The 26,000-nt window shown below is 40.7% G+C and overlaps 1 protein-coding gene across 3 annotated transcripts in view; it reads left to right on the forward strand.

The window, feature by feature from the left end:
- The first annotated feature begins 294 nt into the window (after positions 1–294).
- usp24 (ubiquitin specific peptidase 24) overlaps positions 295–26,000 on the forward strand; it is a 35,462-nt gene continuing 9,756 nt past the window's right edge. Inside the window, exons 1-55 of one of the 3 annotated variants that reach the window (XM_085150362.1) lie at positions 295–731; positions 3,800–3,968; positions 4,192–4,259; positions 4,354–4,497; positions 4,761–4,886; positions 5,206–5,241; positions 5,343–5,408; positions 6,443–6,508; positions 7,258–7,332; positions 7,949–8,107; positions 8,200–8,314; positions 8,478–8,581; positions 8,781–8,888; positions 8,991–9,086; positions 9,225–9,386; positions 10,565–10,666; positions 12,860–12,967; positions 13,055–13,204; positions 14,545–14,676; positions 15,189–15,300; positions 15,385–15,461; positions 15,589–15,729; positions 16,236–16,289; positions 16,367–16,500; positions 16,639–16,705; positions 16,811–16,921; positions 17,004–17,102; positions 17,237–17,410; positions 17,505–17,590; positions 17,832–17,940; positions 18,119–18,274; positions 18,381–18,478; positions 18,683–18,778; positions 18,864–19,086; positions 19,193–19,355; positions 19,590–19,751; positions 19,879–19,949; positions 20,041–20,201; positions 20,284–20,345; positions 20,535–20,726; positions 20,829–20,943; positions 21,183–21,327; positions 21,432–21,551; positions 21,659–21,784; positions 22,110–22,208; positions 22,289–22,371; positions 22,456–22,597; positions 22,678–22,797; positions 22,909–23,123; positions 23,871–23,995; positions 24,080–24,221; positions 24,556–24,706; positions 24,818–24,913; positions 25,443–25,546; positions 25,636–25,749. In XM_085150362.1, coding sequence (XP_085006488.1) covers positions 453–731; positions 3,800–3,968; positions 4,192–4,259; positions 4,354–4,497; positions 4,761–4,886; positions 5,206–5,241; positions 5,343–5,408; positions 6,443–6,508; positions 7,258–7,332; positions 7,949–8,107; positions 8,200–8,314; positions 8,478–8,581; positions 8,781–8,888; positions 8,991–9,086; positions 9,225–9,386; positions 10,565–10,666; positions 12,860–12,967; positions 13,055–13,204; positions 14,545–14,676; positions 15,189–15,300; positions 15,385–15,461; positions 15,589–15,729; positions 16,236–16,289; positions 16,367–16,500; positions 16,639–16,705; positions 16,811–16,921; positions 17,004–17,102; positions 17,237–17,410; positions 17,505–17,590; positions 17,832–17,940; positions 18,119–18,274; positions 18,381–18,478; positions 18,683–18,778; positions 18,864–19,086; positions 19,193–19,355; positions 19,590–19,751; positions 19,879–19,949; positions 20,041–20,201; positions 20,284–20,345; positions 20,535–20,726; positions 20,829–20,943; positions 21,183–21,327; positions 21,432–21,551; positions 21,659–21,784; positions 22,110–22,208; positions 22,289–22,371; positions 22,456–22,597; positions 22,678–22,797; positions 22,909–23,123; positions 23,871–23,995; positions 24,080–24,221; positions 24,556–24,706; positions 24,818–24,913; positions 25,443–25,546; positions 25,636–25,749 — 6,710 coding nt within the window. In that variant the 5' untranslated portion in view covers positions 295–452. The remainder of the gene's footprint in view (positions 732–3,799; positions 3,969–4,191; positions 4,260–4,353; positions 4,498–4,760; positions 4,887–5,205; positions 5,242–5,342; positions 5,409–6,442; positions 6,509–7,257; positions 7,333–7,948; positions 8,108–8,199; positions 8,315–8,477; positions 8,582–8,780; positions 8,889–8,990; positions 9,087–9,224; positions 9,387–10,564; positions 10,667–12,859; positions 12,968–13,054; positions 13,205–14,544; positions 14,677–15,188; positions 15,301–15,384; positions 15,462–15,588; positions 15,730–16,235; positions 16,290–16,366; positions 16,501–16,638; positions 16,706–16,810; positions 16,922–17,003; positions 17,103–17,236; positions 17,411–17,504; positions 17,591–17,831; positions 17,941–18,118; positions 18,275–18,380; positions 18,479–18,682; positions 18,779–18,863; positions 19,087–19,192; positions 19,356–19,589; positions 19,752–19,878; positions 19,950–20,040; positions 20,202–20,283; positions 20,346–20,534; positions 20,727–20,828; positions 20,944–21,182; positions 21,328–21,431; positions 21,552–21,658; positions 21,785–22,109; positions 22,209–22,288; positions 22,372–22,455; positions 22,598–22,677; positions 22,798–22,908; positions 23,124–23,870; positions 23,996–24,079; positions 24,222–24,555; positions 24,707–24,817; positions 24,914–25,442; positions 25,547–25,635; positions 25,750–26,000) is intronic. The other 2 variants (XM_085150363.1, XM_085150364.1) reach the window with 2 other exon arrangements.

Raw genomic sequence — 26,000 nt, forward strand, 5'->3', positions numbered from 1 at the left:
AACATCGCAAAAAGAAGGAGTCCAGGAATTTTGAACTTTTTACTTTTTTTTTTTTTTTTAACCATTTAAATGACATCTCAGGCTGTTGTTCATCAGTTTAATAAATGGACTGTTTATGAAATGTGAACGTTTCCAGAATGCACTTAAACTTAAGTGAAAGGAAAGGGGGACAGCTGGGATTTTTAAAAATAAATTATTAAGCAATAGTTACATATGAAATTGGGCCTTGCGTCAAAATAAAATGACTTTCGTTTCCCTCTGCGCGCTCCCGCGAGACGCATGCAGCGCTTGGCAGGCAGAAGTCGCCGTAACACCTGTGTCGGCGCTGTTGTGAGCGAAGCAAATCGTGACAGGCTAGTAGCAGCGGACTGTAAACATGGCGGCGTGCACAGCTACAGGGCTGTGCCGAAAACCCCGTTACTACTAGTCTGCTAGACAGAGACACCCCAAAAATGGAGACCGAAGAGGAGCAGCACATAACGACGCTCCTCTGTATGGGCTTCCCAGACCCCGACGTGATACGAAAAGCGCTCCGGCTGGCTAAGAATGACATCAACGAGGCAGTGGCGCTCTTGACGAACGAAAGCCCCGGACTCGGGTATGGATATGAACCGATGGAGAGTGGGCCTAACCCCGGCTTGGGCTCGAGTGGAGAGGGGGAAAACAGCGGGCGGACTGGCACAGGAGGGTTTGACCCTCCTCCAGCATACCACGACGTAGTGGATAGTGAGGTAAGAGAAACCTGTAGTTTTAGCAACCATGAATTGAAGCAGCGAGGGGAGGAAACCGGGCTAATTGCCGCTTGCAAGAAAGAGTGGGCTCGCCCATTTAACTGGCTAAACTTAGCATCTTCAGTGCTACATGCACCTAACGCGAGCTGTCAGAGCAGGAGGTGAAATTCTGTTCGATACTAATGGAGAGGGCAAGAGAGTTGCCTGTGATTGTTAAGCTTCGTTCCTTTAAAAATTGCGCTGAAAGCCTATTTTGAACATAAAAGCTAACGCAGTTAGCTTGTAGCAGGCTAGCTAACGTTAGTTTAGAGTTAAACGCGCCAGTAAGGGGACCAAGGCTAGGAGCACAGAGGCATCACTCTGTGGGATTGCAGTTAGAGATTTCAGCTGGGACCTCTGGTAACTGGTAAACAGCTCTATCAGCCAGTCAGCCTGCAGGCAGACAGTTTGATCTCTTATGTCTGCTTTGCATGTGTTAGCTAACGTTAGCTGGATGGTTATCAGACTGCTCCGCTCCTGTAGGAATTGCAGTCCACTCGAACCGGGCTTAGAGCGGTTTCGCAATTTCATTTTTAAGCATACGTGGCCATTTTGATTATTTTTCTATTCATAATGTCAGTTGTCATCATATGAGTATCTATTTTTGTGTCATTCATTGATAATTCCTACATATTGCGTGTATGAGAAGGGTTCTAGTTGATTGAAAATACCAGTCACTAGTTCTGTCACAGTAATTTACCTACCTACAGGTCTTAACACTTTGTCTTAATTTACGGCGTTTATGTGCTATTACAGTAAACCGCAGATGCCCATCTACATATGATTCACCTGACACCTTTAACACCTTAAACACAAACCTAACCTCAAACCCATTGCTTTTATAGATTTCCAAAAACGTAAGGCTATTGAAAGTGACCGGTCCTTCAATTTGTGAGGTTATTGATTCAGACTTGATAGCCACCTGTTGTGTCCCTTTGATTGTAGTGAGATGCTGTGATTGTGGGTCAATAGAATAAGTACACATAAACTACTGACCTGTTCCTGTTTACACCGGCTTTTTCTTCTACCCCGTTATCACGGTGGTGGTTTATTACAGGCTGTTTTAGTAAGTGTAATATAAACAACACTTGGCATTCACAGTGTGCAGAAAATAGAGCACACCCACATGTCAATAAGAAGCCTATGTTTAAAAACATTCTAATAATGATGTTGTTACAGATTAATTTACCACCAAGTAACTCCTATGTTATTTAATCCCATTTCCCCCTGTTTGTTCATCTGCCAGAAAAAGTTAGAAGTACAATTGGAATCTTTTTCCAACCAAACATATTTGCTACTATTTACTAGTTGAGCATTTATTGTAATTGCTATATAAATGTGTCTGTGCATGTGCGTGGTGTATTTGATATACTACAGAGAAATAAATCTCACTCATTCCTACAAAAATTATAAAGTTATAGAGAATAATCCAAAGTTGGAAAGTGCTGTATTTGCCCTCTTCTCTTCCCTTGTTTCTTGTATTAATGTTCATGAAGGCTGTCATAGGTCTTTGGCCAAGTCATGCTCCTAAATATAGCCCTGCAGTGTCCCTGACACACACAAACACGTTGCAGTTTTTGCAGAGGATCCCAGGAGGATTGCGGGTGCATAGTAACAGTGGCACTGAGTTACCTCATTGTCCAGGCCAGCCACACACATGCAGTGCTTTTCAGCCTTTTCCCTCTAAAGCCCTTAAGTCTGGAAGCATTGAAAGTATTGGAGCCTAGTGCATGTTTCATGGTGATTTGTGGTTTTCCTTATATTGTACTTCTTTGAAACAGGGCATTGACTTGTGGTTGGGTAATTCTGCCAGTTGTGCTCTTTCATTTGGGTGTTTCCAAAGATCTGTATTAGTTTAGTCTTTCTCCAGCTTTTCTTCCTCTCATCTATCTGTCGTATTTAATTTTCTAAGAAAGGGAAGAGATGAAATATGATGCTCCTCCTTTATGCTTTATCTTTCCCTTTGCCTCTTCTTCTCCTCTCTGTGATTGATTAATAATATTTTCTCATATACATCGATATGCAGGACAGTCATGTACTGAATGCACTGACCACTGTTTATGTTAATATGTGTATAACTATATTTAACTGTACCGTTAATTAATATTTATACTGTGCAGCTTCCACATGAGAAATGGTCTCTAATAGTTTGTTACAGTCATAATGTAGTGGAAGTTAAATCCTAGTGCGCAGTTGTAGTTTAACATAATTTCCAATGTAACACAGCACGTCAAGCTTTATTAAATGGTTCAGTTATTACTTTAACATCTGCACCTAGTTTGCGCCATCCTTAAATGTTGAATGAATTGGCTGGGCAGCACTGTTTGAGAGGAAGAGGCTGTGAAGGTTGATCATAAATATACACTTGACCTCATGAATATGTAAGCAAGTTTATGGCATAAATAATTTACTAACCCTTTAACTTTTTTTGCTTTTACCACATGGACTCCTAGACTTCACTGCCACTGCCTTCTTCTGTCTTCTTATTCCAGCTGAGCCTTAATTCTGCTCTGTGAATCATAACTACAGATGGTATAAAACTTGACTCTAAGTGAGTTGAATTTTAGCTCTCTCTTTATTACCTGCTCAGGCATGACGCCATCATACAGCGTCATGTCATTTGGCAGGGTATTCATTGAACTTGACTGTCTAGCTCTCACACCCTGACTTACACATCACCACTCTTTAGACTTAATTGCTGCCAAAGGACTTACTAACAAGCACCTGCCTTAATTTGTTCTGAAAGCTTCTTGGGAGGAAATAGAAAGATAAAAATATTACAGAGATGAAGGGCAGATCATAGAGGAGAGGACACACTTTCCAAATGACTGCTATCGCTCCTCTCCCAGAGAGAGGAGAAGACTCAGGCATCATCCTGTCTGACTTTATCATCGCCAGAGGCCATTTGTATTATCCTAGCATCACACAGAGGACATTTGCAGTGTCATTATAAAACAATGGGATGAGCCGTGTGAAATGCAGTCACCCTCTGCTTTATGTCATAATTTTGTTGTGTTTGTGTGTTACAGAGGAGCAATGATGAGAATGGGAACTGCTCTGGGGGAAGCATGGAGTTTCCCACCACCAACCTGTATGAACTGGAAAGTCGAGTCTTTACTGACCACTGGTCCATACCTTACAAAAGAGAGGAGTCCCTGGGCAAGTGTCTCATTGCCTCCTCCTGCCTTGCCCGACATGGTAAGACTGCGTGTGTGGAGGTGATGAAAATGTTGTTTTTAAGGTCTGCAGTAAACTACATTTGCTTTATTATGTGGGTGGCGTGTTTTGTTTGGACCATCAGGTGTTTTTCACATGTTGTTATTTTGGCCACTTGTGTCGCATGACTCAATATGTAACTAATCTGACAGCCAAAAATTATCCAAGTTTAGATGTGTGAATCCAACTTCTCCTTCCCTGTCAGGTCTTGCTGACGCTGATGAGAATTGCAAGCGCTTTATGGATCGTTGCATGCCAGAGGCCTTTAAAAAGGTAAGCAAAAGAGAAACTGAACTCAAGGTGCCTCTTTAAATATTTAGCATACCTGACTTACTTCCTTTCTACATGCCTTGTTCATTATCACCAGCTACTGACCAGCAGTGCCGTACACAAATGGGGCACAGAGATTCACGAGGGAATCTACAACATGCTCATGTTGCTGGTGGAACTGGTTGCAGAGAGGGTGAAGCAGGACCCTGTACCTGTAAACCTGATGGGAGTGTTGACCATGGTGCGTGTCTCACTTAGTAATGTTTTCCTAAAATGATAGAAAACCTTCCTGTTACGATGCTTCAGTGTCTCATTTACTGTCTTTTTTCTTTTTATAATCACCTTATTCAAAATGTTATGAACCACTGTGGTTCAGTGTCATTCCATTTATTTTGGGTTTTGTTCAGCTTTACTAAAAAAAAAAAAAAAAAAGCAAATTTATTTCATACATATGAGGGGAAATAAAAATAAATATTTATGATGTGTAATTCTTCTTACACGCAGGCCCTTAATCCTGACAATGAGTACCATTTTAAGAACCGGATGAAGGCCTGTCAGAGAAATTGGGCCGAAGTTTTTGGAGACGAGGCTAACATGTTTGCCGTCTCTCCAAGCAACGCCTATCAGAAAGTAAGACTAATTTGTCTGTGAAGCATTATAAGATTGTACTGTAGCATTGTAGTATTGTGCTGTATGTGTGGCAGTTACTCCAGATGCATTGGCAAGTATTTATATATGTTTACATGTTAAAGAATTTGTTTATGGTGTATAGTCATATTCAAGGTTCAGACAGACCAATTCTTGATCCCCAGTGTTGCATAACTGAGCCGCAGAGGGTCAAGAGATCCTGACACACAGCAGCTGCTTGAAAACTTAATGTGTATTTCTCATGAGAATTTTCAGTGTCATTGCTGAAAGCATTTACTTAAATCATAGTGATCTGTTTCAGGAGCCCCATGGCTGGCTGGTTGATTTGGTGAATCGAGTGAGTAATAAACCACCACTTAGATATTGTCTCCATAAATATATACCAGAGTTATATCAGTTTTGCCTCATGTTTCCTTTCTCTCTGTAATTTTTGTCAAGTTTGGAGAGCTGGGAGGATTCACTGCCATCCAGACGAAACTCAACACTGAGGAAATTGAGATAGCTGTAAGAACAATTGTTTTTACGTCTTCTTATCATCTTTTTCCAGGCATTTCTTAAGACTGACAGAGTGTCAGTGTGCTGTGCTGCAGCCGTACTTTGAGACAGTCTATGCAGGCGAAAGGTCATCATGTTTGAACTCAGTGCTCTCAGCTGCACAGCGCTGAATGTCTCTCTCTCTTTCTTTCACTCTTTGTAATATTCACTTACACACAAACACAGTCCTGCATCCTCCTACTGTGTGATGGTTGAAATGCTCTGTTGTTTTATGTGCTCTGAGGCATCCTTGTACTGATGCTTCCTTCTGGGAACCTGGCCGGAACCTCAGCAGCGCATGGCCATTAATTCAGTGCGCGTGCATACACACACACACCCTCTAACCATTAGCATATTAATAAGGCAAAGACTCATTGCACACCACAGTTGCACTCTGCAGTTGCAGTGGGAGCTCAGCAGAGTGTGTAAGCTGTTAGATCCCTAACACACTAGAGGCACATTGGATGATGGTAAAAGTGAAAGTAAAAAAAAAAAAAGAGTAGTGCTCACTTCTCTATTTACTACCAAGAGTGACACATTCATTTGTGTGCTTTGAGCAGGAAGGCATGTAGGGTGGAAGGGTAGAGTTGGAAGGTGGAGGAGAGGGAGATACTTGCAGAAGGCAGAGATGGAGGATAGTCAAAAAACTGACAGGAACACAGGAAGCTTTCATTAGCCTCTCTTGATTTAGCAGTGAATGACAAATGACAGCTGGGCTCTGGTATTCGATACTCATCCACGCATGTGTTAACAGTCACTCCCTCTCGCTCACATGCACTCATGTTTTTAAATGCAGGTTGATCTCTACCCTACACATTTTACATCAGGAGGATAGATGTTGTGATGCCATAAAAGGTCTTGCACACATCTGTTAGTGAGTTTTAGCAATGCTTCAGAGTCAGTGAATTATTCTTAAGACAATCAAAGCTGGTGCTGATAAATTATTTTCCTCCCTTTCCTTTCTTTCTTGACTTATTTATACTTTTTTTCATCTGTCCATGCAGTATGTATCTGCTCTAGTCCAACCCCTCGGAGTTTGTGCTGAATACCTTAACTCCAGTCTTGTCCAGGTGAGCTACCTTATCTACTCTCCCTGACACACACACTAAATGATGCTCACTATACATTTCTACCTTAAAACAATGTCTTAGCCCTTTAATGGCCCCTTGTGGGATAAAGTGAGGACTGGCCTATGTGTCCTAAGCTGATTTCGATTAGTGTCAGACACTTGGGTTGGGATACTTATGCACAGCTCTCACATGTAGCACCCAGAAAGATATTATCAAGTTCAGACACATTCAAACTACTGTGTTTTAAGCAAAGGAGCTAACTGGATAAAGGCAGTATACACTCACTGGTGGGCATTATGATTGCTGGTAAATCTAGTTTTCCTTCTATTTGCACTTCAAAGTCACAGAGACTTTGTACCAGGAAGCTGCCGGGTTAAAGAGAAGTTCAGGACTGCAGTGCATAATATGTGACAGGGTGTTACATACACTTTTAACATCTAATGTTACAAATGGTCCTCTTAAAAATAGCAGTACAGGTATGTACACACATGGACACACAGTTGTAGAATCTGGTCTGTAATTGCTTTTTCTTCCTCTGCCAGTAATATATATGTGTATATACATTGTTTGTCTGTGGCTCCGTAGTTTTGTTCCAGTGATAAAATCATCGCTTGTGTTTATTACATGACACCTCTCCCCCATTCTGATTTATATTCTATTTTTATTTGCCGTATCCTCTTACTGTTTTGCTGCTCCAGTGGTCCATTTACCCCACAGGGATCAACACAGTTTCATATTGTTTTTCCTAGCCTATGCTGGATCCAGTCATCCACAAGATGATCACATATGTACAAAACCTGGAGGAGAAGGACCTTAAAGATAAGGTAGTGATTTATACCTCCTTATTTTTTTTTAAAGAAAAAGAGGACAGAGATGAATGTGTTCACTGCCCTCTTAGTTGTGCTACCCAGTAAATTTGAGTTCAGAATGAATATGGGACTGGTGACTTTTGTTGGCACCTGCTAGATCAGTGGTCTCCAACCTTTTTTGCGCCACGGACCGGTTTATGCCCGACAATATTTTCACGGACCGGCCTTTAAGGTGTCGCGGATAAATACAACAAAATAAAACTAGTACCGGTACCGAAAAAAAGAAGATTTATTCATAACACACGTGAAAAGACCCAGGAAAACTGAGTTAACGATAAAAACGATAACAAAACAACGCTGAAAACCGATAAAAACCCTGAAAACCGTACATTTCACACCTGAGCCTCAACTCTCGCAGCCCGGTACCAAACGACGCACGGACCGGTCCGAGGCCCGGGGGTTGGGGACCGCTGTGCTAGATCATATAGTATGAATAAACTGTCTTAGAAGACTATAATAAGTCCAAACACTTCTCATCTTGAGTTCAGGAAACTAAATTAGTGTGGAAATGGTTCTTTTATTGAAACTTCACAAGAATTTTATGACTCAGTCAAATGTTATTCAACCCTAGCGTCTGGTGAGCATCCCGGACCTGCTGTCAGCCATCAAGCTATTGTGTATGAGGTTCCAGAGGGAGCTGGTTACTGTGGTAGATGATCTCCGGCTGGATACTCTTCTACGTATGCTCAAAACACCCCACTTCTCCACTAAGATGAACTCCCTCAAAGAGGTCAGCTCAAAAAGATGACTTTAAAGTATTTCTTTCTGGGTGCTTCCATTTCTGAGCTCATGTCAGACTATTTTTGTATGCTTGTCTCTCAGGTGACAAAGTTAATAGAAGAGAGCACGGTTTCAAAGTCTGTGAAAAACGCCATTGACACAGATAAACTGCTGGACTGGCTTGTAGAGAACTCTGTCTTGTCAATAGCACTGGAAGGTAAGGATGTTTGTTAAAACATAACTTACTAGAGTTTTGATGAGTGCTTGGCAAAACACACAGACATAGTTAAACGTAGTCACCACTGACATAAATTTAAACTGAGAAATCTGGAAATTAAGATTTCAGTTTAACTTTGGCTGATTCATTCTTTTTGTTCCAGGTAACATTGATCAAGCTCAGTACTGTGAGAGGATTAAGGGAATCATTGAGCTGCTGGGGAGTAAACTGTCACTAGATGAACTCTCCAAGATCTGGAGAATACAGGTAAGAACCATTTATATCTCAACTGCATGTGTTATTACATATTTATTATTCATTATGATCGGTTTTATCTATTTATAACTCTTAAAGAAAATCAGTAAACTGCACTGAGTGCTTTTATATGTGCATATCTGTAAGTATGTGACAAATACCTGTCAGCTCAGTGGATGTATTGATTTCTTTTTGTGTGTGACCATCTCAGGCGGGTCAATCATCAACTGTAATAGAAAATATTCATACAATAATTGCTGCTGCTGCTGTGAAGTTCAGCTTTGACCAGCTCACTCACCTCTTCGTTCTCATACAAAAGGTCAGCGCTCACTCTGTGACATTTTGATAAAATAGGTTATATTTGAAGAGATTTCTACATGTGTGAGTGATATTTATGATAACATGTTTGCATGGTATTTAGAGCTGGGAAGTTGAGAGTGACCGTGTAAGGCAAAAGCTGCTCAGCCTGATCGGGAGGATAGGAAGAGAAGCTCGCTCTGAAACCACGACAGGAAAGGTATGCTGTGTAAATGTCTTTTTGTCAAAGCTAGGCTCATTCAAAAGTAATTGGAAAAAACAGGTAAAGATATTGTGAAAGGTTTTGATGTAAGGATGTTCCCTTGAGTCAACCTTGTCCTTGTGTGTGTCTGTCCAGGTGCTGGAGGTGCTGTGGGAGCTGGCTCACCTCCCCACCTTGCCTACCAGTCTAGTTCAGCAGGCACTGGAGGAGCACCTGGGGATTCTGAGCGATGCCTACGCTGTTAAGGAGTTGGTGAAACGCAGTTACATTATTAAATGCATTGAAGACATTAAGAAGGTGAGACAGACAAAGTATAGTATTTTCTTTGTTTACTTGGGCTCTTGTTGGGGTTTAGCATTTCACTAAGCCGGTGCTTTAAAGGTCTTGTTTATTTTGTACAAACACAAAGAAAAAACTGGGAGCATTTGTCACAAATCTTAAAACTGCAGCTCAGCAGTTTTAATGAAACACTAGACAGATCTTCTACTAGATATCTGGGTCTTTTTCTGCCTTCGGTAACAGTTTTACTGCATGTTAACATTCCCTTATAAGTTTGTCAAACTCTTGCAATACAGTGTACCCCACTGTAATGAAGGGGGGCTTTCTTTTTAAACAAGTACCCATCTATCAAGAATAATTTATTTTTAAACTTTTTTTACTAGTTTTTATTTTTGTCATTGTCTGCATCTGTAACACCCTCTGTGGGTATCTGTAAATGCAGGTTTTATAATTAGTTGATCTGCTGATACAGTCAGTTAATGACTATATTGTGAAAAAGTGGTGTGACTGAACTGTTAAGTAAACTACTCTCAAAGCGTGGAAAATGTGGTAGATAACGTTATAAACTTCAAGTATGTGAGGAATTTATGCTTCATCTTGCCTTTTCTAAATGTGTACTTTACATGTCATTAATAACTGTGTCAGTAAATTGGTACTGCACATCCTGGCTGTCCAACATGACAAACTGGTTCACCCTAGAGAGGACACACGCAGATGCTCATACTAAACGTGGCATATGTTCAATAGTCCTGGTGAGCCTCAGGATTCTGTCTTAAATGCTCAGTTTCTGATATTTTTATTCTACTTTTAAATCTTTGTGATGTATTTAATATGGTCTTCTCAGTAGCTTCACCCACCTACTATTCAGATCTTTTTCCTTTTTGTTTGTCTGTTTATTCTTTTTTTTAATTTCGTATGACAGTTAATAAGAAGAAAATAGGCTTTAAGGGAGGGGGAAGGGAACTAAAACTGACAGTGGACAAACTGAGCCACAGTACAAGAAATGGAAATTGGCATGATATATCAGTTGCATGTATGCTTTTCCTATTTTGAAATTCTATACAATAACCATATTTTAAAAAGACTGCTGGACTGACTGTTGCCACACATGGAAGAAAATATGTGTGTCATCCTTGGAAACCCTGCTTGTTATTTGTGTACAAATATCCCACTTCAAATGATATGTATGTCTCTAGAACTTCACTCAGGAAGACAGTAAAGGCAACGAGACTCATAGCTCATTTCATATTGGCACTTGGGGCAAGAAGAAATCTAACTCACTGGCCAAATTAAAAGAGGTATCCATTATGATTTATATTTCCACTGACTGGTGTGTATCCAATCTTGCTGCTTCAGTCCTGGCATCCAATCGTGGAGGAGGGGGTTTGACCACAAAGGGGTTTCGTTGGTCTCAGGTTGATAATTTCACAGATGATTGCAACATGAGGTTGTTTGACCAGGTGTATGTTAATCTTGTGCTTGCCTCACTAAGAGGGCTTTGGCACTCGCTAATGATTACACAGTGGTGTTGGTCTTGTCTTGGGTGAACGCTTGTGGAAATAAATGAGTGATTTATCTGCTGGATGACTGGTTAGCTTTGGTGGAAATTTTTTACTCATGCGAGGACTCTAATCAGAACCATGGATACCCAAGTGAGGCTTTTGTTTGATATTTGGCCTTTCACATTAACCCTCATCCTACCAGTATATTTAACATACATAGACCTGGGGTCCTTGGAGGCAGCAAGGATCATTAATTACCAGTCACAATAGCAAGATTATAATACTAGCAATTTTTTTCTGGTCAAAGCATTATTAGTTATGTGTCCTATGTCATCTAAAAAGTAGATCATTATTAGATTTTTGTAAAATTGCATTTTATCGCCCAATCCACACTAAATACTCAAAAGCTTAATTGATTCTGATATTCCTTAGTTTCAGTAATTTTAAGTAAACATCAGTTGTATTGTAGTTATATGACGAAAGCTGCTGGATCTATTTTGATCCCAATATAAAGTAATTGAAATTATTTCTCCAATGCATTCTGGGTCTTCTCCAAAGTCTCCATTACGTGCTCAAAACACATCACCTAGGAGGGGGTTCTACTCTTACCTTTTCTCAATGACCAAGCTCCTTGCTCTGTTTCTGAGGCTGAGTACGAATCCTCTTCAGAAGAAACTGATTTCCACTGCTTGCATCTGTGATCTTATTCTTCCATTTACTACCCAGAGCTTGTGAACATAGAGCCAGCAGATTCACACATCTGCTGGCTGTACTTTTGCTTTCACTCTCAGCTCTCTTTTCACCACAACAGATCGGCATAGCATCCACTTCACTGCCAAGACCCCACCAATATGTCTGCCGATCTCCTTTTCCAGTCTCCTCTCTCTTGTGAACAAACCCCAAGATATTGAAAGTCCTCCACTTGGGGCAGCAGTTTGTGCCCAAGAAGGAGTCAGCATCCCAACTAATTCACACTCGGCATCAGATTTGATGCATAAATATGAACAGAACTGGTAACAAAGAGCAGCTCTGGAAGGGATCAGCACCCAATGAGAGAGACTGACTTATTGCTGGCAACACAAACCAAGCTCTCGCAATGGTTGTATATAAATAGACAAAATGAACTAAAGCTAAACCCTTACTACAGGCAGTTATTGCATACAGTTTGCGTCATCATCAGCGCGTGCTGGCATGTAAAAGGAGGAACAAAAAGTTGCTAGCTTCCTGTCTGTGTTTCGGGAGCAAAGTAACACCTTTTTCAAGTAGATTCTTCCAGCACGGTGTTGGACAGGCACATCAGCAGTAGAGGTTTCTTAACTCCCAGGAGACTCATTGCTGCTCAATCAACTGGTGTTTGCAATATAGCAGTAAAATAACCAGAGCATTCCCCAGCTGTTTCAAGCAGATTTGGCGATGTTGTTAACGTTCTGAAAACTTTCAGTGTGGGAAGTTTTCCCATACAGACAATGAATGCAGCAATGCCATTCTTGTTCTTTAAAATTACTAACAGAGTTCCGCTTGGTATGGCTAGGTGAATTCATTTAGGACCCATGGCAACCATTACCTGAGATAAGTAGTTCCTGCATAGGTGCAAATGGGTACTTTTGACTGAAATCCCTCGTGACTCCAAAACATTTGTATTTTTTAAAAAGTGTTAATCAAAGCAGAGACAGGAAACAGAGATTTTTAAATCATTAGCAACATCATTTAAAAAAACAAAAAGCAAACCTGAAACACTAGGATGAGGGTTAAAAGTGTCAGATTTGATCTTCTGTGGTTTAAATCTCTGGCTCTGATTTTCCTTTTTCCCTTCTTGTTTTAACAACGCCCAGTTTTGTCTACGATGACAAAACTGTTACATAAAATTAAAAGTGATTCATAAAGATCATCGCTGACCTCTATTTTTGTAACAAGCGTCTGTGTTTGCTTTGTGATTTAGTAAATATCATCATCTGATATGCACGCATGTGTATCTGTTTATCTCAACAGGCTTCACAGCAGAGCAGTCCACAGGCGGTCTGGGTTGTTCCTGCTCTCCGTCAGCTGCATGAGATAACCCGTTCATTCATCAAGCAGACATACCAGAAACAAGACAAGGTGACACATAAAAACATATATAAATGCACACCTGAATAATCTGCTCTACGTTGCGTTTAAGTTAACATTCCCTCTGTCTCCCAACAGAGCATCATCCAAGACTTGAAGAAGAATTTTGAGATTGTCAAACTAATCACAGGATCCCTTGTATGCTGCCATCGACTTGCCGTGACAGCTGCTGGTAACAGCGGCCTCTCAGGCTCAACCCTGGTAGATGGACGATACACCTACCAGGAGGTATGTCTGTCTTTCTAATTTAAAGGTGACCTATAATGCTCATTTCCAACCCTATAGAATCCATGGACTCGCTACTAGATTAGCAATGCATGACTCATATTTCAAAATAATCCTCATTCATTTCACACTGGGTCATGCTAATTCGACCATTGTCTAAAACAGGCTGTTTTAGCTCCCTCACAAACAAAAGATTTAAACAGCATGTGGGAACAGTTTACGTTCTCACAGCTAGAGCTGTGTGCGTGAGATGGCCATATTAGGGATATTCGCTCTCACTGACATCAAAAAGGGACAGAGCTCCCTGGGAGCTTTTCTTGATCAAACCCAGAGTTCCTCTCTGATATCTCCCATCCTGCTGGGCTTGAAGCTGCTCTCTTTTGATATCACAGTGATTCACAGAAATTTGAATATTTACAAACCTCAAAATCCAGGTTAGATGCTCCAACTTTTTTAACCCAGGACGTTTTTCGTGATCAAACTGTCATCATTGTAAAAACAAACACAGCAATGTGGTTTCATCCTCAGATCAGTTTAATGTATAATAAGAACATGTGCCTGCCTTATAACAGTGTGACTTTTTGAATATAAAGGCAAATATCAGGCTGCAGTAACTTAACATTTACTGTTTAAATAAAGCAAATCTATATACAGCGACACATAAGAGACTGATCAGTAAACAGTCATTTATCATCCTGTGATCCACCACAGTAATGAACACTCAGGTTACTGTTAGCTTCATGCAGGGAAATGTGTGAATATTTATTACTGAGGATGATTTTGGTGCTGCTGAAATGACATTTTTGAATATAGGCTGCACAAGAGTTAAGTTAAAATATTTACACACTTTGATACCCAGATATTAAATGCTGCTGAGTAAGATTTGTAAATGTATGATAGATAAAGGAAAAAGATTTTTAAAAATAAGATAAAAACCTCAACATCTTTTCTACTGCTAATGACCAAAACCATTATTAAGGGATTTGACTAGTGACTATAGCTTCATAAGTAAAATATCTGCTGGATACATAGTTTCCATAGTTCCTGTCTCCTCCGTTTGCCCCCCCCCCCCAGGTTACAACTGAATAAATGTCTTTAAAAATCAAATAAAATGTGTAAATGACTTGAGTAACTGACTAAAACGTAATAGCCTTCTGCTCATCCTGGGAGCTGTATTGCTGGATATTTTGATGAATTGCATAATTAGAAATTAATGTGGGTAATATGCAAGTTTCCCTTAGCTGGCATGAGGTTTACACGGGAAGTAATCAGTCCTGAAGAACATAATGTTACATATTGATAGTGTTACAAGATAACACATTTCTCTTTCAATATGTCTTTAGTATCTGGACAGCCACCTGCGCTTCCTGGCCTTCTTTCTCCAGGAAGCTAGCCTCTACCTGGTCTGGAACAGAGCCAAGGAGCTGTGGGAGTGCCTGGTGTCAGGGCCGGATGTTTGTGAACTTGACCGTGAGGTATGAAAACAGTCATTGCAAATGAAACCTTGCCTTTTATCCGTTTGTTTATCATTGCAGCCTCCTTTCTCTGGATGACTGATCTGGAGGAATGCACAAACTTTACCTCTTCCTTTTAAAGCACAATACAAGGAATAGTCATATATATTTTAAATACAGAGCAAGCAGGCAAGAAAGTGACATCCATTCTGTTTAGGTTTCTCAGTGTATCATCCAGTAAAGTTTAGCTTTATCAAGTGCTTCTTTGTATGAGAACAAAAAACAACAAAAGGAGAGAAAGAACTGGAGGCAGGTTTCTGCCCTTTCCAAGAGTATGAGATCATTCTGGGCACAAGTGGTTAGGATCAAATGTTTAACTACCTCACTTAGTTAAACTAACTACCAGCCTTTAACAGATCATTCATTTAGTCTTTGTGTTAGGCTCAGTTTGGTAGAACTCAAGCCAGTCCATCTCATTTGTCTCTAAAATTCACTGTAACTGAGATTAACACAGTGTGTTTCTGTGTGTGCAGATGTGTTTTGAGTGGTTCACAAAAGGACAACATGACCTTGAGAGTGATGTTCAGCAGCAACTCTTCAAGGAGAAGATCTTAAAACTGGAACCCTATGAAATCACCATGAATGGTGAGAGATGCTCTATGGTGATACATATTGACCCACAGCAGTTGATTATAAATATGTATTTAACATGTTTTGTATGTGTTTCAGGTTTTAATCTTTTTAAGACCTTCTTTGAGAATGTTAACCTTTGTGATCATCGACTAAAACGCCAAGGAACTCAGCTGGTCAGCTTTCATTTTCTCTCTTTTGATCCTTAGTACACAGTGAACCATTCAGCGTGCAAAGGAAAAGAACACTGAAATACATCTTGGTTGACATTTAGATGTAAAGTATTATGTGCTTTGATTTCAGTGTGTGGAGCGCATTGACTTGGCAGGGATGGACTTTATCTGGCGCATCGCCATGGAGACCCCTGATGAAGAAATAGCCAATGAAGCAATCCAACTTATTATCACATATAGCTACACCAACCTCAATCCCAAGATGAAGAAGGTTTGAGTATATTTTTGCATTTATTGCTCTGGCCTCTTAATTTTAGCACTGCTTCTAAAGAGAATGGAAGTGTCATTTAACAAGACAGTTCACATTAAAATCAGCAGCAATCTCTTTATATGATCCCAAAAAAAGTCATTATCTTTATTGTGAGCAGTTTGGTGTAGGAATTGGTTCCTTTCTAATGAACCTATTACTTTGAATCCCCAAAAGGATGTGCTCTCTGGTTCCTTTATATTCTAGTCATCTCTGTTCTCTCTATCCAAAACTGGGAAACTCAAAGCAGAACAATTTAGGTGGATAAGTTACATGGACCAGAGGGAATATGCATATTTTATCCTGGGAAGAATTCTCCTTTTAAGATGCTGCAGACTGCCTATTGTTTTCACTCCTCACTTTGATGAGAAATGATCAGAAGTATTCCAATAATAAAAATGGAATTACTGCTTTGTGGCTCTTTTTGAAACAAAGAAATCACATGCAGAAATAAATCTTCCTCCTCACAGGATTCTGTGTCTTTGCACAAGAAGTTCATTGCTGATTGCTACAAACGACTAGAGGTAAGCTGTTGAATATGTTACTAGCATGATTGTGCCATTTCACAGATCCAGCAGCACATTTCTTGTTCTTCTTTTAGGCAGCCAGTTCAGCCCTGGGTGGGCCTACTTTGACACACGCTGTTACTAAAGCAACCAAGATGCTGACAGCCACGGCCATGCCGACTGTGGCCACATCTGTACAATCACCATCCAGGTACAGAGGGGGGTTTGGGTAAGAACATAGTTACTAAACCTATTAAAATACATTTGTGTTTATATAATTTATCTTGCATGTTAGTGATGGATAAAATGTTTTGAGTATAAATATGCTTGTTATTGTTGAGACGCTTCTATGAATTTCCACCTCCAGATCCACTAAGCTGGTGATAATTGAAAGACTGCTGCTGTTGGCTGAGCGCTATGTCATCACTATAGAGGTAAGCTGTGCACTCTGTCTCCAAGGTTTCATTACACGTGTAAATAAAAATGATCATGCTATAATGGGTTTTTTTAACCTCATGTTTTTGTGTATTTCTGTGTAGGATATGTACTCAGTTCCTCGCACTATTCTACCTCACGGGGCCTCTTTCAATGGACACCCTGTCACTCTTCACATCACCTACGAGTCAACCAAAGACACTTTTACCTTAGAGGTATTATAAACTTCTGCCCTTTTGTGCACAGTTCAGGTCTTCAGAGGAAATGTCTAATTTTACTCGTCTGTCTGTTGTACAGACTCACAGTAATGAAACAGTAGGAAGTATCCGGTGGAAGATATCTGAGCACTTGAGCTGTCCGGTGGATAATGTCCAAATCTTTGCCAATGATAGTGTGGTAAGTGTTGATGATTCAGTGCAGTGCCTGTCTGGGGAAGGTCGTCCACTATCCTGTTGTGTGTCCTTGAACAAAATTAATTTTGTTTTTTTTCTCTCACATTGTTCTTTTGCTGTACCTCGAACGTGTATTAGTTGACCATGAATCGAGACCATAAGCTGCTGTCTCAGCTTGGCTTTAGCGATGAGCAGAGCCTAACTGTGAAGAGCTCAGGCACTGGCACTCCCTCTGGCAGCTCCGAGTCCTCAGCCTCTGCCTCCAGCAGTTCCAGCTCTGCTGTCTTCAACTCTGCTTATGCCCTAGAGCAGGTACCATCATAGACATGGTTAGAACTGCAAATTGTGCATCCATTAAACTTTCCGCTGGTTCTAATGCAAAGTGCGTACATTTCTGTGTCTCTAGGAGAAGTCTCTGCCTGGAGTTGTGATGGCTTTGGTCTGTAATGTGTTTGAGATGCTTTACCAGCTAGCAAACCTTGATGAGTCCAGGTAAGGTAGTATTTCTTCCATATGACAACAGAAGACGCTATTTAGCTATTTACATCACCTCATTTTGAAGCAATTTGTGTAGATACAAAACTGCATAAAAACATAGACAGAGACTCTTGCATGCATGTTTAGCTGGGTAAAAAGTGATTGGTAATTAATATTTAAGTCACTACTATTTCATAATTCATGTATTAAGACCAAAGGCAGTTAATAACCCTTTTTATGTTCTTGTACTTTCCAGGATCACTCTACGTGTGAGGAAGTTGCTGCTGCTGATTCCAACAGATCCTGAAGTACAGGATGCACTTGACAACTTTGTTCCCAAAGAATCCAGTGTCTGGAGCCATCAGGTTACTTGAACTCTTTTCTTATTTACAGTGCTTAATGCAGAATGATAAACCTCTGAAATTTTTAATTTTCTGCTTTTGGTTTATTATAAGTCTAGACAATTTTCTGTTGTGTGCATTTCTTTGCCTTATCCGTTGTCTGAGGGAGTTATTTTCTATCTTTTGTGTATCTTTTCTCTAGAAAACGCTCTTCACCCTCGGCCAGGGTACAGGCTCTCGTTCTCCTTCTATGTCCTCCAAGCAGCAACATCAGCCCAGTGCTGCTTCCATCTTGGAGTCTCTTTTTAGATCTTCAGCCCCTGGCATGTCCACATTCAGAGTGCTCTACAACCTTGAGGTACATTTAAACGTAAAACCCCAAATACGTATATAAATGCAAAATTCCCTGCTTTAAAGTTGATTAAGCTGCATCTCTTTTCCTTTTTCTCTCCTGTCTTTGTTAGGTGTTGAGTTCAAAACTCATGCCCACATCTGATGATGAGATGGCCAAAACCAGCAGCAAATCCTTCTGTGAGAATTTCCTGAAAGCAGGAGGCCTCAGGTAGCACCACAAACAACAGACCTTTAAAACAAATGCTGTTCTTTGTTTGCTTTGAGCCACTGTAGGAGGTGTCAGCATAGTTGTCAAGCTACATTATACACCAGTACATATATTCCACATGGCATATGCTTCTATCCAAAATGCCTCATGGCATCTTTTTATTTTTAGTCTTGAGTATTGTGTTTCTGTTTGCCACCTCTGCAGTCTGGTGGTAAATGTTATGCAGAGAGACTCCATCCCATCAGAAGTGGACTATGAGACCAGACAAGGGGTCTACTCAATCTGTCTTCAGTTGGCCAGGTGCAATACATGTGACAAACATACAAGGTTTATATAATCACCACATACTTTGCCAAACTTCTAACTGAATGGGCTTTGTTTGCAGGTTCCTTCTGGTTGGTCAAAGCATGCCTGCTGTACTGGACGATGATGTCATCAGGGATGGCGATGCGCTATCATCTCGGCCGTTCCGTAATGCTGGGCGAGCAGGGCGACAGCTCTCTCTATGTGGCACTCCAGAGAAGTCCTCCTACAGACAGATGTCTTTGTCTGAGCGATCATCCATAAGAGTTGAAGAAATCATACCTGCTGCACGTGTCGCTATTCAGGTATGGTAGAAATAATTTCAATTTTGAGGTTATTTCTAGGATAAATTTGGTATCCAGTAAATGTAAAGTATTCCAGATGCTCTATCTGCTGCTGTTTCTTTTATAGACCATGGAAGTGGGGGACTTCACTTCCACAGTGGCCTGTTTTATGCGTCTGACCTGGGCGGCTGCAGCAGGTCGATTAGATCTGGTTGGTAGCCCACAGCCAATCAGAGAGACGCATGGCTCTCTTCTGCCCCAGGGAGTACGCACTAGAGTCAGCAGCACTGGTGAGACAAAGAAAAAACAATCATTACACATTTTGTCTGTTTGTCTCTGTAAGTCTACCAAGTAGATAACTTATGGTGTTAGCTACATGTTTTTCAGTCAGTGGATGTGGCTTGTACAGCTTCATTCTTAATTTATGACTAATGCTGACTATTGGTTATTAATAGGTCACGCTCAAAATATTTTACTGAAACTAAACCTAAAGAATTGAAAGTAAATGTATTTGTGTTTTGCAGGGAGTAACTGCAGCTCCAGTAGCGAGGGCGAGACCACACCAACAGCATTGCATGCAGGGATATGTGTCAGACAGCAGAGTGTCTCCATCAAAGATGCCATCATCGCCCGCGAGGCTTTGTCTCTGCTGGTTACCTGTTTGCAGTTACGCTGTCAGCAGCTGTGTAAGACTCCTGCAGGCGTACAGACAACACTACAAGATCACAGTCTCACTTTTACTGTGTATTGCAATGAGATATTCTGTACTGTGTCCAACAGGCTCTAAATCTTGTGTTTGGTTTCTTTCTCCAGCTTCTTTTTACAACCTGCCTTCTGTCAATGATTTTATTATTGATATTCTGCTCGGATCTCCCAGCGGAGAGGTAAATAACACACTCAGCAAACAACAGAAGAAATGTATTTCAAACATTATATTATATTTACTTATCTTTTCTATGTTTCTTCTTCTCTCAGATCCGCCGTGTGGCTTGTGATCAACTGTACACTTTGAGCCAAACTGACACATCAGCCTTCCCTGAAGTCCAAAAACCTAACTTGTTCCTCCTTTCAGTTATCCTGACTGCTCAGCTCCCATTATGGAGCCCCACATCTGTCATGAGAGGGGTCAACCAAAGGTATCTAATCAATAAAGTACAAGGTGAAAAATCCCTAAAACATATGCAGACATCATGAGTTAGTGTTGGTTTTTGTTTTCAGATTGCTGTCCCAGTGCACTGAATATTTTGATCTAAGATGCCAGCTTTTGGACGACCTAACTAGTAAGCCACAGTTACACATTCCTAAATATGAAGTTTTGTCCCTGATTGAGGCTCTGTTGTAATGCAGACCTTACAGACTGCTTTTTCACCAACTAAAGGCCAGTGAATCACACATTTGCTTTCTGCTCCTTTCTTTTTCTATCCCTCCTTTCCTTCCTCCCGCTTCGCTGCATGCCTCACCTCCTCAAGCGTCAGAGATGGAGGTGTTAAAAGTGAGCGCAGCCACCATGCTGGAGGACGAGATCTCTTGGCTTGACAATTTTGAGCCTAGCTGGAGCTCTGAGATGGAGACCAGCGAGGCAGATAACATCCTCCTAGCAGGGCACCTCAGACTTATCAAGACCTTGTTGTCTCTCTGTGGCAATGAGAAAGAACATCTTGGTGAGCAAACGATGAGTATACATGCATATCCACACCTATCCAATGTATATTCTATTTTATTTAGGACACAGCTGTTATGTAATGTTGTAACCTTTTGTCCAGGTCCATCTCTCATCCAGCAGTTGCTCGATGACTTCCTGTTTCGAGCCTCACGCATCATTATCAATAGCTCCAACCCTACAACTTCCCCGGCCCCCAGCCATGATTTCCACCCAAAGTATGTATTCCTTTCCTTCCAATTAGTTCCATTTTTTCTCTGTTCTAATCCAACTTTTCATTTTTTAAGATGTGATTTTGAGAATCTTTTTGTGCTTTCATATAAAAGGGATCTGCTTTTTTGTTTGTTTGTTTTTTTTGTTTTAAGTAATGGGTAAATCCCTCTATTTTGCAAACAACATTGTGTGTTTTGTAGTATTCCTGATAGCGGTATTTAATCATTTCTCTGTGTGTGATTAGGTGCAGCACAGCCAGCAGCAGATTGGCAGCCTATGAGGTGCTGGTAATGCTGGCAGACAGCTCTCTTTCAAACCTACAGCTCATCACCAGAGAGCTGCTGTCCATGCACCACCAGTCAGATCCTTCGCTCTGCAAGGAGTTTGATGTAAGACACCCGTTAAAATAGAATTAATTGTAATCATGTTTGGTGTTGCATGTAGTCTGACACTGCTTTTGGTGTGAAAGTAACTCTTTCTCCCTTTCCATTAGTATCTACCCCCTGTAGAGAGCCGTTCAGTCTCAGGTTTTGTTGGGTTGAAGAACGGTGGAGCCACCTGTTATATGAATGCTGTGTTCCAGCAGCTTTACATGCAGCCCGGCCTCCCAGAGGTACACTTTCAATGAACTGTTTACTTAATTTTTTTCTCTCCATACATTATGTGATACTTGGCAATAACACCAGTATCTGTGACTACAATACAATTTTTTTGTTTTAGGCTTTCCTGTCCATTGAAGATGACACAGACCAGCCTGAAGAGAGTGTTTTCTATCAGGTCCAGTCTCTATTTGGCCATCTGATGGAGAGCAAACTCCAGTATTATGTACCTGAGAACTTCTGGAAGGTAAAAGTCTGTTCACTGTTAAATCATTTAGAAACCTGAGACTATGTGCTATTTTTAATTTGCACAAGCACAATCTTGGAGTTCATCGCTGTTTCTTGTTGTTTGTTTTTTTTATCATGTAAAATTATGTGGTTTTTTTTAATAAGTCCTAATGATGGACCATGTTGTGCTGTCTGTAATCATTATGTCTGTAAAGTCTGTGTAACACATACAGATTTTGTTATCTTGGATAGTGACACAACTGAGTGTCATTAACTAAAGTGACAAAACACAGTTTATCAGTAGATATGTAACTGTACAAACATGCATAATATTTCTGTTGCAGATCTTCAAGATGTGGAACAAAGAGCTATATGTAAGAGAACAGCAGGATGCCTATGAGTTTTTCACTAGCCTGGTGGATCAGCTTGACGAACATCTCAAGGTATAACTCGCACACTAAAAGAACACTGTCGTCACTTGATTAGAAACTTTAATTTGTCAATGACAAACTTTTTCCACCAGAAAATGGGTCGAGAGCAGATCTTCAAAAACACATTTCAGGGAATTTTCTCTGACCAGAAGATCTGTAAAGACTGCCCTCACCGGTGAGCCACAGATTTTACTGTGTAGAATTTACCAAATCTTTTTCTTTATGCATGAAATTTGACTCACAAACATCCTTTGCACAGATATGAGCGTGAGGAAACATTCATGGCACTGAACCTTGGAGTGACCTCTTGTCAGAGTTTAGAGATCTCATTAGACCAGTTTGTCCGAGGAGAGGTGCTAGAGGGCAGCAATGCCTACTACTGTGAGAAATGCAAAGAGAAGGTCTGTAAACTCCCCTTCATGCTTTTATACAGCACTGACATCATATGTGCTTATAAGTGTTAGTGTGTGTGTTTGTACAGAGGACCACCGTGAAGAGGACATGTATCAAATCCCTGCCCAGTGTTCTCTGTATTCACCTTATGCGCTTTGGCTTCGACTGGGAAAGCGGACGGTCTATCAAATATGATGAGCAGATTAGGGTATGAAGATCAGACACTTGTACCTAATAGATCACATTTTCTAATATTGTTACAGCCTCCTTAACTTTAATGTAAATGTGATTGGGATTAAGGTTGTTTCCATTGTTTCAGTTCCCCTGGGTGCTGAACATGGAGCCCTACACTGTATCTGGAATGGCTCGTCAAGACTGCAGCGGAGAGGGAGGCGAGGGGAGAGGCGATGGGAGCTCAGGAGGGTCACCCAGGAAAAAAGTCACAATTTCTGAGAACTATGAGCTTGTGGGAGTTGTTGTCCACAGTGGTCAGGCGCATGCTGGCCATTACTACTCTTTTATTAAAGATAGACGGTAAGAGACACTGTAGTCAGTCTTACCTCATTTCACAGGAATCGTTTTCTAATGGCAGAGTTTTGTGCTTTTCCTAATTGTATTTTTCCTTCTCTTTGCTACTTTACATAAGGAGTACCTAACCAGCAATTGGTGGAATACATTAATTGGTTGCTTTAGTTTTCCAGGCAGAATTTAGAAGACCTCCTTGGGTCTTGCATATGAATGCAGTATCAGATTTTGTATGGGCTCCTGGATTAGTTTGTAAGCATCTCCAGATGTCTGGCGCTGGAAGGCAGTCGTGCTTGCTGGAGAAGTGGAATGTAAAGAGACCACAGAAGCTTGTTTTTGGCACCCTGCTCTCACTCATTTTCTTGTTCCTTTCCATGCTTAAGAAATTCTGTTCTCAGGATGATGCTTACTTTGCAGGAAAACAGACACATTCTGAAGCTGCTTCTTAGTCACTTACTGTTTATGTCAGGTAGGGATCTGTGTGGGTTTAAAGCCAAGAACAGTGACATAAAAACTTAGCAGATGAGCTGGATAGATGCAAGCAAATACTGTGATCTGCCAGTAGGTTAATCTGGTGTGCTGTCTATATAGTGCTGGGTACATACATGAGTGAAGATACAGTTTTTTTTTGCTTGTAAGCTTTTTTAGTTTTTGCATTAGGTTATTATTTAAACTTCGGGGAGTTTCCAGTATGTCTCTCTTTCTGCTTTATCTTCTCAAAATCCTTTTTTGTCATCCATCTTTGTTTACTAATAGCGGTGGTGCACGTGGTCGGTGGTACAAGTTCAATGACAACGTGGTAGAAGAGTTCGATATGAATGACGAAACTTTGGAGTACGAGTGCTTCGGTGGGGAGTATCGTCCCAAGGTTTATGACCAGTGTAAGTTGCTGACATTACTTTACTTTATGTGGATTAGCAGTACACACAAGTACAAAATCTTAAATAACTTTGATGTATGCTCAGCCAACCCTTACCCTGACGTGCGGAGGAGATACTGGAATGCCTACATGCTGTTTTATCAGAAGATCAGCGACCAGAATTCGCCTGTTCTGCCCAAAAAGAGCAGAGTCAGCATCATGAGACAGGAAGCTGAGGACCTTTCACTGTGAGTCAAATTTCCATATGTACCACAGTCACCTTGTAAACATTCTCAGTGGACTGTTGAAAATGCATCTGTCATCTTTTCATACATCCATGTGCAACAGTCAGCAAACTGTCACCGCAGGCAGTAGGTGATAGATTTGATGCTGACAGTTAAACACTTATTTACAAAGACTTCATTTATATGCATTATACAGAAACTTTAATGAACCATCACAGATGTTAATCACATGATGCGAGTCATATTTGTATATGAACACTGTCAGAAGAACAGCAGTTGGGAACGGCTCCAGTGCATTAACTATTATGAACCATCTATGTTGTCTCTTTATTCCCAGGTCTGCTCCATCTTCTCCTGATGTTTCCCCACAGTCCTCTCCACGCCCCCCAAGAGCCAACAATGACCGTCTCACTCTCCTCACCCGTCTGGTCCGCAAGGGAGAGAAGAAGGGCCTGTTTGTAGAGAAAATGCCCGTCAGCATCTATCAGGTAAAGCAAAATCTGCCTTTACATGAGCTAAACACGAGTTCTATTAGTCAGAGAGAGAATTGCTTTAAATATTCATAGTTGTCTCACCGCTTTGTTTGTGTGTTTGTGCAGATTGTGAGAGATGAGAATCTGAAGTTCATGAGAAACAGAGATGTCTACAACAGCGACTACTTCAACTTCACCCTTTCCCTGGCTTCAGTCAATGCAGTATGTTTCTCTGTTGGCTTGTCTAATTATACATAAACACAGACTGAAGATACACAACACTTTAAGCTTCATGTATTTGCCGGTTGTAATCAAAAGACATAAAACAAGGTTTTCTTCCACATATTCAGCAGTTTGTTTTTCTCTGGTACTTGAAGTAGATGCTAGTAAAATATTGGATTTCACTTTTGGTCTGTGTTTACACAACTGAAAAAACGGTGTGTATTTTACTTTTCTGAGGCAATGCTTTTATTGCAGGTCAGCATTTTACAGTAACTGCACTTCCTTATAGGAATCGGAGTACTGTTCACCTTTAATGACAGATTGCATTCTGCCATTAGAGAGAAATACTCTGACATACATGAATGATAATTATTTAAATATTGTGAGTGCTGATGCAGAATGGAACCCACAGCCATTGCAATATTACTATTATATATGCTATAATGCAATACCATAGTGTTTATATACATAAAATAACATGCAGTATGATAAGCAGTGATGTTTTAAAAAAGCTGTGTTCCTTTTGCAGACAAAACTGAAGCATCCAGGCTACCAGCCAATGGCCAAAGAGAGTCTTCAGCTGGCTGTTCACTTTCTGTTCCACACCTACTTGCACACCAAAAAGAAACTCAGGTGATTTCACTTGCATGCATCCACATGTGTTAAGTTTGAGCACCTTCATGAGGAGCAACATTATATCTGTATTTGTGTGTCTCTTGCAGGGTGGACACAGAGGAGTGGATGGCGACAGTGGAGGTGTTGCTGTCTAAGAGCAGTGAGGCATGCCAGTGGATGGTGCAGTACCTGGTGGGACCAGAGGGCCGCGAAATCGTCAAGTTAGTACATTCCTGCCAACTAATTAACCCACAGGGCTGTTGTCACATTATATTTCTCATGACTAATATGAAATATTGAAACAATTTTCTACATTGTTTAGATAGCGATACTATATTGCTGCTGCTTGAAAGTGGAAATGACAGGGTACAGTTATGTCTGCATCAGGTGTGGATGTAATCCATGTTTGTAGGACTGCTTTTGCAGAAGCTTGACCTAGGTTTGATCAGTACAGCATTTTTGTAGCTGTCCT

The sequence above is a fragment of the Neolamprologus multifasciatus genome, chromosome 23 (genome assembly GCF_963576455.1).
Source record: "Neolamprologus multifasciatus chromosome 23, fNeoMul1.2, whole genome shotgun sequence".
Lineage (NCBI taxonomy): Eukaryota > Metazoa > Chordata > Actinopteri > Cichliformes > Cichlidae > Neolamprologus > Neolamprologus multifasciatus.